Source organism: Pimephales promelas, chromosome 5, assembly GCF_988280905.1.
Source record: "Pimephales promelas chromosome 5, fPimPro1.hap1.1, whole genome shotgun sequence".
NCBI lineage: Eukaryota > Metazoa > Chordata > Actinopteri > Cypriniformes > Leuciscidae > Pimephales > Pimephales promelas.
The window spans coordinates 20972056-20988051 of NC_142773.1; the positions used below are offsets into that span (position 1 = coordinate 20972056).

Consider the following 15996-nt stretch of genomic DNA (forward strand, 5'->3'; position numbering starts at 1 on the left):
AATTGTCATAGTGGTAGTAGTTAGCTGTCAATGGAGGGACAGAAAGCTCCCAGATTTATAAAAACATTAATTAAAAACATCTTCATTTGTGTTCCAAAGATGAACAAAGTCTTACATGTTTGGAACGACATGAGGGGGAGTAACTGATCACAGAATTTTCATTTTTGGGCGAACTTCCCCTTTGGTGTTTTATCTTGTCTTGTCGAAAATGTAGATAAAACAAGGTAAATTTACTTGAGGAGCAACATTTCATAAGATTTCAAGATTTATCTTCATATTATATCATGAATATAAGTGTATTTTACCTTATTGTACACGCAGATCTTTTTTTCGCTTGTTTCCTATTTATACTCACAATGGGTCTCATTCATGAAACATTCGTAAATATACGAGTAAATATGAGAATGATTTGCGCGTAAAGAGACCTTCCCGAAAACTCTTCTCCTGATTCACAAATACTGCGTAAACGTCAGATGTGATAGTGAAATGTGTGTGTGTGTTAATGAATTCCAATTAGTCGTAAATGGGACGCGGTTGCACGTTCATTCTCAATTACCATAAATCCCGCCCATTAAATCCGACTGACAACTATATATTGGCATCATATTATGACATGAATGCGAATGAAAAAGAAAAATTTCTCGGATGCAGAAATTGAAGTTTTATTATCAGAAGTTCATTCAAAACGCCACATTTTATCTTCAAGTGTACATAGTGGCGTATCAGGTCCTAAAAAAAAGGAAGCTTGGCAGCATATTACAGATGCAGTTAATGGAGTTTCATCTGTTAATCGAACAGTCCCAGAAGTGAAAAGAAAATGGTTCAACATTATCATCGCAGATGATATTACTGGCTCCCATAATACAAGTAAAAATTAAACCATATGTAATTACTAAACATAATATTTTTTCAAAATGCTGTGTGAATATGTACCCGATTAAGGTATGAGCAAAACATTCGGATGTTAAGCGCACCATTTACGCATGGCTGGGACCAGGTGTAGATTTCTTTCGTACCAACTAACATTTATACGAACATTTTAATGAATTCGAAAATTTATGCCAGAACCACTTAACACACGATTTACACAAAAATTCGTTCTGCTCGTGTTGACCCAATGTGTTCATATATTTAAGTGCTTTTGTGATCTCTCGCAACATTTTGCATATGGTCGCAAAACTAAAAAAAATCTGTTTTAAAGCTTTTGCAAGCAAGTGTAACGTTTCTCAAGGGAACACAATACTTTTGCAAGAGAACTCAAAATTTTTATGAGCAAACGCAAAAGCATTCTCCCCCCGTCCCACAATTTTTCCATCACCACGTACCCTTAGGGGCTCGGTAAAAAATCAATCTACTTGTACTAAAAATACTCTGAAAATGAGTCTTCATATACAGTATTGTTGCTTCTCAAGAATGTTTTTAAGGATTACAAAATGGTTTAATAAAGATATACTACGTTATTTTTGCATTGTAGGCAGCTCTGAGATTAAAAACAGAACAAATGGCTGAAGTTTTTTTTGCTTCAGTATGTCTGTTTAGACCTTCTAAGGGATTTAATGAGAAACTTCTAAGGGATTTTATGAGAAACATCTAGGACAGAGTAAATACTTTCTATAAATTGAAAACTCCACTGAGTCTACAGGATCTGAAAGGGCAATAAAATGATCCTCTGGGGCAAATTCAACACATGTTCCTCTTGATTAACCTGTGATTACAGGTACGTTCCTCACTCAAGGGAATAAGGCATAACTATTGTATTATCTGCTGACTGAGTGAGAGTCTGAGAACCAGCAGCACGCCACCTCCACATAGCTTAGCACATTACTTTATCATGGATAAAACAATGCATTCATTTTGGTCTCCTTTGTAACAGCTGCCAGACTTCAGCTGTCTAAATTGCTTTTTGGACAGAGATAAAGTCCCAAACACCTCCAGACAGCGGTGAGATTCAAAACCGGGCCTCTCAAGACACCTAAAACTCAGAAAACTCATTTGTGTTAAACCCTTTTTTATACAGTTTGTCAAAAGTAATTTAGTTGATATGCACTGCTTTAATTGTCTCCTGTCTGAGTGTGTGTGTGTGTGTGTGTGTGTGTCTGTCTCTACATCTTTGTGCATCTGTTTTAGAGGTTAATGGAGGTTAGTCTTGTTGATGTGTTTTTAATAATCATTCGGACAGTCATATACCCCCGTCTGCCCCACTTGCTTAATTACTCCTCATAAAATCATCTTTCGCTCCATATTTATGTAGAGAGCATACATAAATAAATGCACACACACACATGCAGTTTACACTCATACACAGGCACAAACACTTAAATCATGCCCTGACTGTTAGTAAATTAATTTTTCAATCTGGACGCTTTTGTGAAACGGTTTCAATTAAAGCTGGATATTAATGTATGCAGATGAGCGTGTGTTACTGCTTAATTAGGGGAGGCCTTGTTGGAGCTCTTCGTTTGGAAGAGAGCTGATGGAAGCCAGGCCGAAACGCAGCACGGCTCACTTCCTGTTAAAGCATTCTGGGTACTTACTGAGTGCAGTGTATGAAGAAAAAAAATGGTGATGTCATCATCTACTCATGTTGCTTGAAACATGTATGCTTTTATAACATGTATGAGAGTAAACTAATGACTGCTTTTAATATTTAGTCATGTAGTTGTTAAGTTCAGGGGTAGGATTAAGAAATGTAGAATATCATACAGAATAAGGCATTAAAATGTTCTTACTAATTAATAGATAGTATCCTAGTAATATGTATGCTAATAAGCAACTAGTTAATAGTGAGAATTGGACACTTAAAGGAGTAGTTCACTTAAAAAAAAAAAAACTTTTGCTGATAATTTACTCACCCCCATGTCACCCAAGATGTCCATGTCTTTCTTTCTTCAGTCGAAAATAAATTAAGGTTTTTGATGAAAACATTCCAGGATTTTCTCCATATAATGGACTTCAATGGGAACCAAACGGTTCAAGGTCCAAAAGAAAGTTTCAGTGCAGATTCAAAGGGCTTTCATGATTGCAGACCATGAATAAGGGTCGAAACGATCGCTCATTTAAAAAAAAAAATAAAGTGTAAGTTTTATAAGCTCAAATGCTCGCCTTGCTCTGTTCTGTGATGCGCGTTCGTGACTCTCCTGTTTGAACTCTTTTATCAAAATGAACAAATCTTTTTTTTTGTGTCATTTGGTTCATTCAACGAACGAAATGAATGAAATGACCTGGATAAAGATTCGCTCATTTTGATGAATGAGTGCGAACAGGAGAGTCACAAAGTGCATCACAGAACAGAGCAAGGCGACCATTTAAGCTTATAAAACTTCAACTTTTTTTTTTTTTAAATGAGTGATCGTTTTGCTTGATAAGACCCTTATTCATCATCTGGAATCATTTAAAGCACTTTGAACAGTTTGTAGTTTGCACGGAAACTGCCTTTTGGACCTTGAACCGTTTGGTTACCAATGTTATTACCATGTTATTAAAATAAATGCAGTTCTTTGAATCTGTTCATCAAGGAGTCCTGAAAAGTTCCAGTAAAAATGTTTTCAACATTGATAATAATAAACAAATGTATCTTGAGCACCAGATCAGCTTATTAGAATGATTTATGAAGGATCATGTGACACTGAAGACAGGAGTAATGAATAATTTGGCATCTCAGGAATACATTTATTTATATATTTATATAATTGATTTGAATTAACTTTAAAATACATTAGTATTTCACCATATTATTAATTTCACTGTATTTTGATCAAATAAATGCAGCGGTGGTGAGCAAAAACAAGACTTTTTTCAAAAACATTTTAAAAAAATTTGATTGACCTCGAACATTTGAACAGTAATCTATTGTTGGAGGAGAAAGTCTTAAATCCTCATTAAACTGTCTCACACATTTTATTTCAAAGCACGTGACATTTTATATTGCTCTGGTAGTCTCAGATGAAGGATCTTGATTTAGCTCTTTAGCTGAAGGATAGCTGGGAATGTAGACTGAGTTCTTCAAAGTTAAATGGAGTAAAGCAAATGCATAAATTGGACAGAGGGCACAGGGCTCTAACAGGAAATAGAAGTGACCCAGATGCAGGCTCTCCCGCATAGCACTGTGTGCAAACAAGACAGATGCTGCATCCGAAATCACATACTGTCTCAATAGGTATACTCTGAATTTACTAAGTGACCGTTAAAAAAGTATGTTCTACATATTGTATCAACGTGTAAATCCGCCATGGTACTGTCACGTGACCTACCAGCGCTTCACAGTCGCTTCGCTGCCATTCCGGGAACTTTTCGCCTACTGTTTTTCGAATATGTATTGAGACATACTACTCTTTCGGCATACAGTTTTTCATAGATAATAGAGAAGTATTTAATACCAGGAGTCATAGCCATCACTTCAAAAACACACCCGAAATTAAGATTTAATTCAGATGATCTAATCACGAGTAGTCCAAAACATTTTGTAATCCAGTTCTTGAAAACACATAGCCTACTGTACAGTCAGAAGCACCTGTGATTTGTAGCGTAAAAGCTAATCTGTCCTGATGTATCCTACAGCACTTTTTGCACTTTGTCAACATGTAGTAACACTGACGTTGAGAGTGGTGTGTGTATTTATGAAATCAGAGACCCTCCGCTGAAATCTGAACACAAGTGGTCACTGGAGACACATTTGAGACACTTGTGAAGATATAAACCGCAAAATGTCTCGGCTGACCACTTTTGATCGAATCACCCGAGATGGATCTTAATGCCAGGAGGTGTAAATAGAGCCAACTTACAAACTGAAACTTATTTTATATGTGTAGTGCAAAACTAAAGCTTATTATAACCACAGTGTAGTTTGGTAGAAAGGCGGTGGCGTCTTGCTGTGAGACTCAGCTTAAAACAGAGTGAGGAATAGATGAGAAATCTGCCTAAATCTGATGCTTTTAGCAGAACAATAATCCTAAAGAGTAATTCACTTTTTCATTAATTTACTGGAGTGGCTTAAAAACAACAATGTAAATAACCTTTAATGACCTTTAAAGACTAAGAACATGTACCATGTGTACAAACCTGATTAATCCTCAACAAACTGGGGCAAATGTGCCTAGAGCAATAGGGCAAAATCACACCTACAAAAATAAGCTAAAGCACTTATGAACACAATGAATGTTGTCATTGCTGCAAATGGATGGCACTATGAATAGTTACATGTGGGGATTTATTACTTCTCTAATATCATACAGATTTGTTGTTTTTACATTTAATGAAGAATATTACATTCAATTAACAAGAACCTATATAAGGTTGATTGAAATTAGTGTTTTAAAGCATTTCTACATATTTTTCTGATTGAGTTATTTTCCACATTTAAGAAGAACGTGCACCTCTCTGCTTTCCTGGCGTTGATTACCAACAGATGCTTTCCTCCTCTAGTTGCTAGGATTTTTCTGTGCCTTTTTTTCCAGTGACTGGATTGTGTTTGCTGAGTGTGTATTTGCTATTCATCTGCTTAGTATTGCTGACAGTTATTAGATATACATTCTCTTTTGCTCTCTCTCTTCTTTGTCACTTAAATCCTTTGTCCTTTTTTATTAGTTATATATAGTTATATTGATCAAAAGTGTCAGTAAAGGCTCTTTACTGCAATTTCCATTTACAATATATTGTTGTTCATTTGAACTTTCTTATCATCAGAAAATCCGGAAAAAACTATCACATTCTCCACCAAAATATTAAGCAGCACTACGTTTTAACATTAACAATAGAATCAGCAAATTAGTGTATGTATATATATATATATATATATATATATTTCATTGTCTATCTGTTGTGAGTTGAGTAGCAGGGGCAAATTCATAATACTCTTTGCATTTGTGGTGACAAACATTTAGTCTTGAAGTGTGATCAGAGGCTGCATAAACTGCAGAGACGATTCTTAACAAGTTGAAATAAAAATGTAGATTGGTCTAATTTGATATTGAAAAGTTGGTCGTACTAGTTCTCAAGACACAGTTTTAACATAATGGCTATGTCACTGCCTGACCCCAGCAGAAGATAAGGGCAGATATTGACCTGTACAGCTGGTCTTCTCTGCTGAGCCTGATGAATGCTGTCTAAAATACTGCCTGGGTGTCACGGGGGGGTTGCAGGAAGACTTAAGGTTTAATGGGAGTAATATACAGGACAGCAGAACAGGCAGGAACACACACTAAATACAATGGAAATCGGACAAAGACTGACTGAACAGACAGAACAGACACTGATTAACAGAACACAGGTGATACAGATGACGATGGCCGTTTCTCAATATGCGTTCTTGTCTGTATTTGTGTTTCTTGGACTTGTGAAGCTGCCCAAGTACTGTTCCAATTCAAATTCACATCTAGCCAAGTCCAGTTCACGCATCGAGAGGTGACTTGTGCGAACTTAAGACAGCCAGGTATCCCAGAATACATCTCGCACCAACCAGTAAGTGTCAATAGCAGAGGAGAAAACCTGCGTAATATCAAAATACTACTGTTATTGTGTCATGAAATGTCATTTTAAGAGTGTTTCAGGCGAGAATGTAGTTGTTTAAAGGTCAAATCTGTGGTTTATTTATAAAGATAGCGCCTATTTGATAAATGTATCTGACGTTTTCGAAGTTGTAAGATCCAGGCGTTCACCGGGTGTTCAGCGATCCTCAACCCCGACTGGAACAGATTTTCCTCGGCTAGTGCTTCTGACTTTTGCCGCTGGCTCTGATGTCTCTAGTCTATAGTGCATAAACTTGACGTATAATTCGTCCTGTGTATAAGTCGATCTTTGGTCTCATTAAACTATAGTTTATTCCATGGCAAAGTGGGCAAAGTGAAGTTTCAGAACTTTATATATTTATATTATATACATTTATATATTATATATTATTGATCATTAAAACTGGCATTTAACAAAAAGTCATTTTTTAAATAGACATATTTTTATATTTATTTTTAACATTCTCTTCATATGTACTATAAAATAAAATGACACAACCCTGTCTCTGTTTGTTAAATGTCAATAAAAATCAATAATGTTTCATATTTTTGAAACGAAAACAAAAATATCATGTTCAATTTTTTATAAATATATGCAGTGAAGATAATCAATGTATGCGTTGCCTGAACCACATGGCCATTAGGCTTTAATTGAAAAGAGGCAGAGTGGTGTTTTATATCATATTTCGTTTTATTGTTGCCTAAAATATTCGTAAAGAGATAACCGGAGTAGCCAGAGTTTGCTCTCCTGAGTCGAACTTGGCAAGTCCGAACTACCAAGGACGCAAGTCCAAAGTTTGCGTACTTGGTATTAAGAGACGGCCGATGATTGACTAATCACGGGTCATACAGCTGCTGAACTGATAATGACAGTGACAAATTATGTGAATAAAGTCCAAAAAAGTCCAAATAAAAACAAACTAACCCAACACTACTACACTGATTGGCTATCCTGGTTTTTGTTTTTTTCTTGTTTTTGTTGATTTAGTGTATCTTGTGATGCTTTTTATTCATTGTCGTCTGACCTGCTTCGTTCTCTGTCTCTCAGCTGGAGTATACTGCTCGTCTGGACTTCCTATGGCGTGTGCAGGCGAAGGAAGAGATAAATGAGATGCGAGAGCTACGTGAACACAACGAGAACATGCTCCGGAACATTCTCCCCAGCCATGTCGCACGCCACTTCCTGGAGAAAGACAGAGACAATGAGGTAGAGAGACAGAATGGATCTGGGCGTCTCACTTCTTTAGTCTGACAGGAAAAACATGGTAGCACTTAGATGGCAAGAACATGTGAGGAGAGGATGAATCACTGCCACTCTCTTTGTTCTTTCTTGTACTTTATTGTATGACAGTCAACTTTCTATAAGCATTTGCAGCTGCGGAATTCAGAACCAATGAAGAAATTTGCACAAATCAATAATAAATATACATGACAAAGCAATAAAAGTTCAAATAATATATTGGGGTCTGTAGCTCTCTTCAAAACACCAAGTGAGCTATACCTAAATAGGAAATAAATCAATACTATTATTCAGCAGAAATACATTATATTGTTCAAAAGTAACAGTAAATATTTCTATTTCAAATAAATGCTTTTCATTATTCTAATACTAATTTCTATTCATCAACAAAAACAAAAAATAAATAATAATTTTTTACAATAAATAAAATAAAAGCATTGATGATAAGGATTTCTTAAGGATCATTATGATGCTGACTAATGACTGATGATGCTGAAAATTCAGCTTTGCCATCACAGGAATAAATTACATTTTAAAAAATTAAAATAGTAAACAATTGTTTTACATTGCAATAACATTTCACAATATTACTGATTTTTTAATTATAATTATTAATTGCAGTTTAAGAGACTTCCTGCAAGAACATTCACAATATTTTGAACAACTCACAATTTTGAAAGGAAGTTTAAATTGTCAAAAAATAATAATAATAATTATACAATGAAATTCTGATATATCCTTCTCCATGAAGGATGAATGCAGTGTTGCCTTAGAATTGAGCTAATTGAGCATAATCAAATTTGTCTCCCATTTGGAAATGCTTCTGGTTCTGGTTCATTTTGTTGTGCTCGCAACATAGATTATTAATCTTGTGGCAGCCATGTTTTTATGTGCCTACATATCTTTTTTCGCCTTATTCCTTTGTTCTTTCCGTTGAGTTTGCAGAGGCAGTCTGTGTGTGTTTGTGTGCGCTCTTGTCCTGATGTGACTCGTCTGTTTATTTCTGGAATGTTCTGCTGTCAGTCAATCAGACAATAGGGAGAATAAATAATGGAGCTGTATAACTCACGGATAAAAAATGCATCCATTAAGCCTGTGTGGGTGAGGGCATTGAGTTGCTTTAATTATCCCATTAATTTATAATCAGGTGGAGTATTGAGGTTTGATTTAACTGGTGACGCTAAATGTGTGTGCGTGTGTGTGTGTCTCTGAGTGTGTGAACCATAATTTACGCCACTCTCTGCTATTATTAAGATGAGAAAATGATCCCTCTCCCTCACATATGCACACTTACACGGTCTTGCTCACAAAACCTGCCACTCTTAAAGGGCACTGAAGTCATTTGGTTCAGTGACTGACACTTATTACATGTAATATTCCCTGTTTTCTGCACTTGTCTTCAACGGTCACTGACGTTTTACATTTTGCGTCAGCAGGGCGGATCAGTGTGATGCTGAATGTTTAGGGTGTGGAGAGAGTTTAACCTCATTCTAATGACACCAGCTTCCTCTTTAAACAGCAAAGTAGTTAGGGGGGCTGTGTATGGCCTTGTGGTTTGCACACATTAGACCTCAAATATAGTACATAATTGCGTATGTTGTGATATATTATGTAGTGCGGATGAGGTCTGTTCATAACCACCATGTGTATATGGGAAGTGTGCTTAAACCTTGGACCATTCACACAGGACCGGTTCTGTTTTATAATTATTGTACACGTGCAGAGAAACGTTTTTGTTTAACATCATTGCAACACTTATTTTTGGTAACACTTGTTTTTAAGTTGATTAATTCTCATATATTATATTATATTATTTGGTAACACTTTACAATAAGGTTTCATTAGTTCAGAAGAACACTACTATAGTTAACATGAACTAAGAGTGAACAATATTTTTGCATTTATTAATATAATTTGAACATTTACTAATACATTATTGAAATCAAAAGTTGTATTTGTTAACAATAGGTATAGCACTATGTGATCTAACATGAACAAACAGTGAACGACTATATTTTATTAACAAACATTAACAAAGGATAATTAATATTGTATCAAATGGATTGCTAATTGTTAGTTCATATTAGTTAATACATGTTAACAAATTAGAACTTGTTGTAAAGTGTTACCATGTATTTTGTAGCATACTATAATTAATAACATTGTGTAAAATCTTATATGTAAACATTCATTTTTATAATTTTGTATTTGCTGTATTTGAATTATATGTATGCTTGTAAGCAGTGCTGTTGTAGTGTAATTGAGAATTAATTAATATTTTGAAATAATTTTTATATTTTCCATTTTCATTTTAGAATATTTTTTTTGTAATTTTTATTATTATTATTATTTTAAATAGGTCTATATATATTTTATTTTATTAATTTTTATTTTATTTTAGTATGAGACATGATGCGTTGGCAACTAGCTGAAATCAAATAAATTAACTTTTGTATATTTTATCTCAGTTAACTTTTAATTTATTTATAGTAACGGGAATGTATTTGTTTATATATTTATTCTTTCATATTACATTGTTATAATATAATTAATAAAATATAATATATGATAATAGCCTATATTAACATATTGAATTGCATACTATATTTAATATTATTATATAATATATCATATGTAAACCATGTTTTTTTTGTATGTTGTATGTGTTGTATTGACATTTATCAGATATCAGCCTTATCAGAAGCATCTGTTCTGACTCCCACTTGTGAGGTAATCAAGTGTGTTAGATATAAAGCAGCATTGCCCTCTAGTGGTCAACACATTATGCATACCACATTCACTGTATTGTTGTTCTGACGTTCATTGGAATCGCATTTTTGTATGTTTTTACATGTCAGATTTAACCAAAGTTATCTGAAGTTGACTTCATTCCAGTGAGGAGGTTTCTAATGTTTGGTCTCCATCCGTAGGAGCTTTACTCGCAGTCATATGACACGGTGGGAGTGATGTTCGCCTCCATCCCGGGCTTTGCTGATTTTTACTCTCAGACGGAGATGAATAATCAGGGTGTGGAGTGTTTGCGGCTGCTCAACGAGATCATTGCTGATTTTGATGAGGTCAGATTTCTTCCATTACACACACACACACACACGCGTATTTAAAGATGTAGTCCACCAATAAATGACAATTCCGAGATTATTTACTCACCCTCATTTTGATCTAAACTAATTCTATGACAGTTTATTTTGACCAAAAAACAGCATACAGGTTTGTAATGACATGAGGATGAGTAAATAATGACAGAATTGTCATTTTTGGGTGAACTATGCCTATAAAGTGCCTGTATTATCCTTTTTTTTTTTTCAGAAATTACCTTTCATGCAGTGTGTAATATAGCTGCTGAATGTAAAAGATATGCAAAGTTTTAAAGATCAAGTGCATGATCAATATTCTCTACCGAACGAAATAATTGATTCTGAACTGCCTAAAACAAGTTGCCAGTAATTCCAGCATATGGTCTTCATTGGGTACCGGTGAACTTTGACCCGATGTCAATCACTGTGGTTATAGCAGAGGCTTGGCAGAGTTTATATGTCAAGTTTCTTGTGATGTGAAAGTAAATCTATGTTGCATGCATTTCCAAAGGATGAGGACTCAGATTGATACAGTAAAACTGACACCATCATTATGATTTTTTATCACTGTACAGAGGAAGTACAGAGAAAGCCTCAAGTGCTGAAATTCAGATATGGTAATGAGCGAATCGTTTTAGACACGCGCTGTAACGGTAGACCAATAACAACAGACTGGGACATCTGTCCAATCAGTGCAGAGAAGGCGCTCGGAAAGGAGGCTGAATCCTTTATCGAACCGTTTCAGACACTGTTGTCATAGTGTCTGGTTTGTGTTTCCCTGGGTAACCACCAGAGGTCCTCTTCCCCCACGGTGTCATTCACTCATACTATATTTCCTATAATCCTGTTCTGTCACTCATTGATGATTGCACACAGATGTTTCTCGTCACCTTGTTAGTATCTGTGTGTGTATATATACAGTACCCTATTTGTTCAGTGTTTGTCACATGTCATGTCACTTCTGAAGTGCTGGTTTGTTGGTTTCTTGTTTTTGTTCTTGTGTTTGGATTGACTATTTGGAGTCCCAGATAGCAAACTGACATTGAATCAACGTGGAAACGACGTCTCTCATGACATTGAAACAACGTTGATTTGCTCATCGAATTAACGTTGAACCAACGTCAGACGCGGCATTCTTCAAAGCTAAATGAAATCGAAAATTGGTTTGCTTTCATAACGTTGAAACAACGCGTTGATTTCAAGTTGATTTTCCGTTAGTTTTGAAAGAATGACGCATCTGACGTTGGTTCAACGTTAATTCGATGAGCAAAACAATGTCAGATCAACGTTGTTTCGATGTCATATTTCCACGTTGATTCAATGTCAGTCTGCTATCTGGGGTTTGATCCTTGCCTGGACTGGTTTTTGTGAGAACGGATTACCCTAATAAAGTACTGCAATTGGATCTCACCGTTTCCCGTGTGTGTATCATGACAACTGTGAGAAATTTAAAGGGAACATTTTTTGCAAAATTCCCTTTTATAATGTTTTTGACTTTGAACACAGTTGAGTGTCTAATAAAAAATATACGTCTGCATCAAAAAACTTTACAAATGTTGTTGTTGGATGTACCAATGAACATAAGAGTGTCACGGGAACACACAGAGAAACAGGTGGATCCAAATGTAGCATATTTATTGTCAGGGCAATCCATTTTAGCAGTCCAATAAACAAATAAACAAGAAACAAAACAAGAACGGGCGAGGAAAAAGACTTCAGAAGTGTAAGTGACATTAAGCAACGACTCCGTAACACAGATCTAACAAAGAACTAACAAGGAACAGCTGAGTGCAATGAACAGTGATCGGTTCATGAAAGGATGACACCGTGGGGAAGAGGACCTCTAGTGGATATCCGGGGAAACACAAACCAGACACTGTGACAAAGAGTTTCCTTAGACTCCTGGCATCTGAGCCACGGAGGACACCAAATTTTATTTATGAAGGAAGTGTGCCGAAGAAAGTCGTTAAAGTGTTATATATTTGGGGAAATTATTTTACCCCGGACTGCTTCACAAACGAGCGACAAAAGTTGTTTCTAAAAGATTTTTAGATTAACATGATGGTACATGCTTGTGTATGATGAGCGGAATCAACTTTACCATAAGGAGACCCCAAGTTGTTACTACTTCCTGAGTCTCTCCATCAGTGTCCGACTCCGGTTTGAACATGTAAGGCTGAACATCGCTACTGGCAATTTCAGACATTTTGGCTGGTGCGAGACTCTCCAGTTTTGTTGTTGCCGGAGTATCCGAAGTATGAGCTGTAAACCTCTTCTGGAAAGGTGGACGGGAGCAGCTCATTTGCATTTAAAGTTTTTTTTTATTTTATTATTTTGTATTATAACCAAACAGGGGCAAATTTCACATGCTATAATAGATGATCTGTGGGCTGTTTTAAGCTGAAACTTCACGGACACATTCCGGGAACACCAGAGACTTATTTCGTCTTGTGAAAAGGGGCCTAATAAGTCCCTTAAAAGTGTTTTTAAAATTAGGAACCATTAAAAAAACATAATATGGGCACTTTTAATATTGATGATTCATCTATGATGCACAGTTCCATCACACCTGCTCAAAAGCTGCTAATAAAAGTTTAATGTTACATATGTAGACTGTCATGTTTGAAAGATTCTCTCTCTACAGCTGCTGGGGGAGGAGAGATTTCAGGACATCGAGAAGATAAAGACCATTGGCAGCACATACATGGCTGTGTCAGGACTGTCTCCTGAGAAACAAGTATGAAAACACACACACCTACAGAAGCATACTCACTCATGCTACAACATTATCTGATGTCTTCTTATAAGCAGTGTCTGTAGTTTGAAATCTATCAAAAGGGTTAGCTTGTGCACTAATCTTTCTATATATGTGTGTGTTACCATAGCAATGTGAGGATAAATGGGGGCATCTGTGTGCGCTGGCAGATTTCGCCATTGCTCTGAATGAAAGCATTCAGGAGATCAACAAACATTCATTTAACAACTTCCAACTCAGAATCGGTAAGAGTCAAACTATTTCAACAAATTATTTAGAAACACATTTGACAATGGAGTGCAACAGTGACTGCCAACTTTTTTTATCAGCCTTGAATACGAACGTATTTTACCTGTTACCGTAAATTTTACCGTATTTTACCATATTTTCTAAAGTCATGAAAACCAACCATGCAGATAAGATTGAGAACATTTCAATAAATAAATCATTTAAAATTCATATAAGGTTTTTGAGGTTGTAAGGAGCCGTACTTGATTACAGGTATTTCTTTTGCAATGCTTTGTGGGAGTGGGCAGTCACTATTCCCGTTTCCATGGTTACTGATCCTTTTTAGGATCTTGGGTAATGTAGTTCTTAATTTTGTTTTTATCACATCGAAAACTGCTACAATCTCAAATGTACTTAAAAAAATCTAAATTTTTACTTTCTGTATGCAACCATTTAAAAATGTTGTTTAGAAAGAAATTAATATTTTATTCAGCAGGGATGCATAAAATTAATCAAAAGTGACACTGAAGAAATTTATAAGGATTTAAATGTCAAATAAATACTGTTCCTCAGAAATTTCTGAAAACAATGTATCAAGGTGTCCATAAAAAATTTTAGCAGCACAGCTGTTTTTTAACTAATAATAATAAGAAATGTTTCTCAAGCACCAAATCAGCATATTACAATAATTTCTGAAGAATCAATTCAGTTTTGCTATCACATAAATAAAATATATTTTAAAATAGAAAACATTTAATTCATTTTAATCTCTGTTAAATTATTCTTCCGGTTAATGTAGCCCTTATCACCTTCTAAATATATTATTTATTTACTCCCCCCCCCCCCCCTTTTCTTACCCTGAAAATAACATTTTTGATCCTAACATGTCATAAAACAGTCAAATAAATAAATTGGAATCAATGACATCTTCAGGACTCACACAAAAAAAATTGTTTCGTGATGAAAATAAATAGAATTTGTACATCCGGAACTGGGCCCTTGCACTCTATTAAAAGCCTGAAAAGTACTCCATTGCAGCTTGCACCATCATGTCTTTTCATCAGGGTGAATTTGCTGATGCTGACTCTGTTTGCTCTCTCCCTCAGGTATGGCACATGGCTCTGTGGTGGCTGGAGTCATCGGCGCTAAAAAGCCGCAGTATGATATTTGGGGGAAGACGGTCAATCTGGCAAGTCGTATGGACAGCACGGGTGTCAGTGGCAAGATCCAGCTCCCAGAGGAGACCTACGCCATCCTGAACGAGCGTGGCTTCGCCTTCGAGTACCGAGGCGAGATCTACGTGAAGGGCATCAGTGAACAGGAAGGCAAGATCCGCACGCACTTCCTGATGGGCCGCGTACAGCCCAACCCGCTCATCCTGCAGCCGAGGAAGCTCACGGGCCAGTACTCGCTCGCCGCCGTGGTGCTCGGCCTGGTCCAGTCCCTCAACCGGCAGAAACAGAAACAAATCCTCAATGAAAACAACAACTCAGGCATCATGAAGGGCCACCACTACAACCGCAGAACTCTGCTGGCGCCGGGCGGCTCAGACACCAGCCACGCTGAGGTCACGGACAAGAGCGACCTGGCCTAGATCTTGGATGAGGAAAAAAGACTGTGTACTGAACCAAAAGACTGAGCTGAACTTCAGACTGCTGCCGCTGACTGAGTGTCTCTCTTGCTGTCTGTGTTTCTTTTTGTATTTCTTTTGTATTTGAGAAACAATAAAGGGGTTTAATTTTTTTATAAAGGTCTGAGCTTCCTTTTAATAAAGGTCCGTATGAATGGTTTGATGATCTAATGCTGCGTTCACGTCATGTCGGAATTGTTGTGGCTCTGAGATTCTATTCAGAATTGTTAACATCCCCAGACATTTCTTAAGCAATGCTCATGACCAAAATGGTCCCACATGAATTGCTGTTGATGACAGCAAAACATTTAATTAGATTGTTTATCAGTTTTCCTCTGTTTGAATTCAGGATGAAACCTTAGTCTTTTCTTCCCTATTGTGATATCCGAGTGAAACGGCTTCTCGAACAAGAAAAAAAAAATCTAGGGTGGGACGTAATTTTGTACATCGGGACTATTTAGACCATTGTGGTTTGCTTTTGCTGCAAGGGGGAGTTATTTGATTGAAGAATATGAAGGCACATGAATTCAAAAAAGAAAAAAAGA

The 15996-nt window shown here is 36.2% G+C and overlaps 1 protein-coding gene across 5 annotated transcripts in view; it reads left to right on the forward strand.

Moving 5' to 3' along the window:
• adcy8 (adenylate cyclase 8 (brain)) overlaps positions 1–15571 on the forward strand; it is a 76721-nt gene extending 61150 nt beyond the window's left edge. For 4 of the 5 annotated variants that reach the window (XM_089131112.1, XM_089131111.1, XM_089131113.1 and 1 more), the window contains 5 exons: positions 7552–7710; positions 10674–10820; positions 13483–13575; positions 13724–13838; positions 14928–15571. In XM_089131112.1, coding sequence (XP_088987238.1) covers positions 7552–7710; positions 10674–10820; positions 13483–13575; positions 13724–13838; positions 14928–15415 — 1002 coding nt within the window. In that variant the 3' untranslated portion in view covers positions 15416–15571. Of the gene's footprint in view, positions 1–7551; positions 7711–10428; positions 10474–10673; positions 10821–13482; positions 13576–13723; positions 13839–14927 lie in introns of all 5 variants that reach the window. The other variant, XM_089131114.1, reaches the window with a different exon arrangement.
• The last annotated feature ends 425 nt before the right edge of the window (positions 15572–15996 follow it).